Here is a 4,705-nt window from a genome sequence, read left to right as displayed (position 1 = left end):
CATTTGTAATGTACTCAAAACTTTATTTGATACACACACAATGAACTTTAATGTAATGTAATAAAGAAAAACCCTTTCAGTTACAGTTATTAGTTTTTGCTGTTTAGCATTTCTTTGACTCCTAATATTTGTTTTTGAAAATTATGAATTGCTCATTTTTTGCTTACTTGTAGATTACAGAGAAATGCCTAGATTATAACTTTTAGATCGTTTGTACTACTACTACTAGGGTTATGAGTTATCATATTAAAATCTAAATCTCACATGTCTACAGATTTCCTTTCTAAGGAACCAGACTTGTAATCTTTTAAGTAATCTTGATTAACAATTCTCAAGCTTTCTGGAGAACCTTCTTGGTAAGTTTTTGTTTAGTTTATCTAATTCCTTTTTTAACTATTTTGGAAAAGTTAAAAGTAATCAGATCAAGACCAGTTTTAAAGATTACAGATAAGTTTGGCACCTTGAAAGCGTAGCACATGTTCATATTAACGTATTGATGGTAAAAAGTTATGAAACGGCCACTTAACTGTGGTCAATTAAAACCAAACATCTTTACTTTTATTATTGACAATCCAAAAACCAAACATTAGCTAATTTAAGAAGAAAAACCAAACAAGTACCTTAACAAAGCTCATGCGAATGGTACACATCTTGGTGAGCTCATAAACAGCCTCGAAGCCATGGTTGACAGACTGAGCCAGCAACTCGGCAAACTCCTGGTTGTTGAAAATCTTCAGGCTACATCTACTGGGAATCTTGCAAACAGTTGTGGGATGGAAGCCGTGGTGATAGTTACAGTTACGGCTCTGGACGAAAATACTGCTGTCACTCAGACACTCTGCATACACCTCCCCTCCAACGTAGTACAGGTGCACACCTAAGAAACAAAAAACAAAACCATCAGTGTGGTCAACCTGAAGTCCATGCAAACAATCGATTTGTTGTTATTGTTTTGGTGCGGCCTGTGCCCCACCAAGAAGATGCACCAATTTAGTCTCATCTACAGCTGATCTACAGCGTTGCTGTTATTGACAAGTTCTCCTCCAGTGTTTTCACCTTTGCCGATGTGCCGCCGGGTGTTCTCGATCGTAGAGTTGCGGTTGACGTTGGAGAGCAGGCCGAGGCAGAACCGGCTGCGGGTGTTGGAGGGATCTGTGAAGCCATCGACAAGCACGCTGGTGGAGGACGCCTGAAACGCCTCCCCGACACGATTGTTGAGCTCGTAGTAAACAATAGAGCACCAGTGCCTCGGCTCCTCGTAGGCCACGCGCTGCCCATCTGCACAGGAAATGCATTAACAGGTCAAAGGAGCGAAGCCAAGTACACGGTCTGAGCAGAAACAAAGATAAGCTACCAATGCTAAATCATTTTGCTCATCTATGCAACTTGCTCATTCATATTCAACCAAGTAATCCAGAATAATGAAGATTTAAGACACAAAATGTTTCATTTTTTTATTATGGTTGAACAAAGTCAATGTGGAAACATTTATAACCATGCAGTTTGATGCATGTATCCAAACATTTATTATTTCAATCCACTCCAAGCCCGGCCCCAACCCTGGAGAGAAGAATAAATCGTGTTTATCTAAGCACATACCTCTCCCAAACTTCCTGTGTAGCATGGCACTGAGCTGGCAGGTGTGTTTTGTCTGTCCTCTTCCCAGAGCTTTTCTACAATAGAAACCTGCTCCCACTTACAGGATGCAGCTTGTGGAAATAAAAAAAAAAACCTCCCCCTCCTACTCCCACTTCCAGCTAACAAAACTTTCAACAGCTCTTCCTGCTACTGCTATCCTCAGACGAGGGCAGAATTACCTCTGAGCGCGAAATCATACAAAAGAAAACTTTGTGGGTTTCAGATGGAAAGCAAAGTTTAGATAAAAGCATCACTGCTGTCCTAATGTGTGACCAGACTCATTTAAACGCAAGAAAGTCCACAACGTTTTACCAAAATAAAGCTTGTTTGTTCATTTGAACTATTGCTAGTCTTATTTTTACTTGCCTAAACAATGAGTTGCCCACCAAACAGGATAAAAAATGAGACTGTGAATCAACTGTAAACAAGCAAACTGTTTAGCTAGATTACGTAAATTGGTGATTTCTAACATTAGAGTCTAGTTTAAAACTGAATCGTGAGATAACATACTACAGTAAATGAAGAGAAACAAAGACATTTTTAACATGTCTTTTTTCCATGTTGTTTAGACCCAGTAATATTGGAATCACACATATGTCCATTGAATATTTTTATCCCCTCACAACTTCTCAAATGCATTTCTGTTGCCAACATTAAAACCACAAATGTGACATAGAACCAATTATTAGACCCCTCTTTTAATTGGAAATCTAGATGTAATAAATCACTGTTATCATTACCAGGTTTGAGTTATTACCACCGGGAGAGGAGAGATGAGATAAGCCCAGTTTTTACAAGCCTCATAAAAATTATCCACTGTCCTGATTTGCTCAGGTTTTCAGGTCTCTTTGCAGTTTTCACCCAAAGACAAAGCCTCTTTGTCAACTAGCAGACTAACATTTTATCAGCCAAATGTAAAGTGTTTGTCTACGTAGAGCTGCTCTACATCAAGGGTCTCCAACCGGTAGCTCCTGAGCTCATTTAAAGTAGCTCTTCAGTGCTTGTGAAAAATTAGGAGAAGCAAAATTTAATTTGTCACTGGCCAAACAAACTCTCATTTAACTCCAATCAATCAATAGATGTCCCTTCCCCTTGGTTGTCAAACAGTTTAGGGCTCAGTATGATCGATTGGCAGACGACGCACAGTTGCATTCGTTTTCACACACACTTTTCATAGACCCTTGAGACAAATTGTGCCAAACTCCTGGGAAACACCTCCTGCTGCAGTATATGTCACTACAGTGGGTTTCTTCCCGCTGGGAAAAAATGCGGGAAAAAAATCAGAGACCCATTACACAACGTTATTTGTGCACAAATCTGTTATTAGTATAAAATACAATATAATATGAATGGATAATCACAAAAAACACAATTATGTAAATTCAGTGTTCTTTGTAATAGTTTCATGTGAATTAAAGACAAGAGTTTTTTGTGCAAAACAAGCTTATTCCAATGGTTTTATATTTTAAATTAAATGTTGCAAAAAGTAGCTCTCGGTCAATTTCATTTTGTGCAAGTAGCTCTTTAGGAGAAAAAGGTTGGAGACCCCTGCTCTACATAGAAGAAAGCTGCAGTAGTGGACACATTCCACAACAAATTAAAGAAAGGATCTTTGAAACAAAAGTTTGTAACTAACTAAATGCGTTGCTGATCTTTTTACTTAATGTAGCCACCACAATACAAACTAAAACGTAAGTAGTTTGTTTGATTATATAAAAAAGGGGGAAATAGAAACCAACAAATGACCAGTGGTGGGTCTGGAAGTCGAAAGATTTAAACAAGGCTTCAAATAAAAAGCAACAACAGCAATAAATAAATAAATAAATAAATAAATAAATAAATAAATAAAGTAAAGTAAAGTAAAGTACTTGTAAAACTGGGATTATCTCAGCTCTCCTCTCCAGTGGTAATGACTCAAAGCTGGCAATGATTCATTACATCTAGCTTTCAAAGATTCAGTTAACACACGTGTGTGTGTCCGCCATGATTACCTGACTGGTTGTTGCTCTCCGTTGGCAAAGGTGGAGCTATAAGGTTGGTGTCCATTGGCTGAGGACAATCCTGAGTCATCTGCTCCTCTGGGGGCATGTAGGCAGGAGGTGGGGTCTCTGCAGCAGGAAGTACACATATTATAGTGAAGTGACTGTCCGTGGTTTGGTGTGGAAGACATGGAAAAGTCCACGGATCTTACCTGGCATCTGGAATGGACTGCCAGGGTCGGAGCTGGATGGCGAATGGGGGAAGGTGACGCTGCTGCCACTACCTGGGGAGTTTGGGTAGCCATTTCCCGACGAGTGTGGGAAAGGCACAGTGTTTGCCTGAGTGAAGGATTCTGGGAAGGTGGCATTCTGGGGCATGTGTGGCTCGTTCTGCTGTAGAGGGTTGCGGAACCGAGGCAACATTGTGTGCTTGGCGTTGAACTCGCTGTTCCTCGGCACCAAGACAGGAGGCAACACTGAAGGCAAAATAATGAAGGTTTAGAGCTTTTATTTATTTTACTTTTTTCTCTCTCATTTAACTTGTCCACTGAGTATTGTAGGAACTTTTTTGTTCGATTGGTGGTATGAGGATAAAAGTTAAAACTTGCATCTGCAGCAATTTTCAGCCAGTCAAGACATTTTGTTTTGCCTGGAGTCAGTTAATAACAACTAAAAAAATGCATTAATTTAGAGATAAATAATAAATTCACAGTACCTAATAATATAAATTATTTACAGATGTTGAAAAAACAGATAAAACAGACTATACTCACAAATTTTTAATTGCCTAATCTTCAAGAAAAAAAAAATATAACCTTATATTACTATAATGGTCTTTACCAACAGAATATGAGTCTAATTCTTCACAACATAAAGCATGGAAAACTATTTGTCAGTAAAACTTTATCTTCTAGCTACACTAATGCAATGTGTTATCCGGGAATTAGCATGAAACACACCCGCAGGATTTTTTTTTCTAGTTTAGTTGAGGATTATTGGGATTATTGTTTTGTTAAATCAATTACTTATATTAGTGATACTATAAAGTGAGATTTGAACATTTCCTGACCACCTATAATATAATATTC

General features: G+C 38.4%; 1 protein-coding gene across 1 annotated transcript in view; it reads right to left on the bottom strand.

The window, feature by feature from the left end:
- Nucleotides 1-620: 620 nt before the first annotated feature.
- Nucleotides 621-4,705, bottom strand: part of smad1 (SMAD family member 1) — a gene marked incomplete at its 3' end in the record, with an annotated part of 22,928 nt that continues 18,843 nt past the window's right edge. Inside the window, 4 exon segments of the mRNA XM_014007819.1 lie at nucleotides 621-877; nucleotides 1,057-1,278; nucleotides 3,630-3,746; nucleotides 3,830-4,093. Of these exon segments, the coding sequence (XP_013863273.1) occupies nucleotides 621-877; nucleotides 1,057-1,278; nucleotides 3,630-3,746; nucleotides 3,830-4,093 (860 nt within the window).

The sequence above is a fragment of the Austrofundulus limnaeus genome, unplaced genomic scaffold, assembly GCF_001266775.1.
Source record: "Austrofundulus limnaeus strain Quisiro unplaced genomic scaffold, Austrofundulus_limnaeus-1.0 Scaffold44, whole genome shotgun sequence".
NCBI lineage: Eukaryota > Metazoa > Chordata > Actinopteri > Cyprinodontiformes > Rivulidae > Austrofundulus > Austrofundulus limnaeus.
Note: the sequence above shows the minus strand (reverse complement) of the source record. Positions and strands in the feature narration are given on the sequence as shown.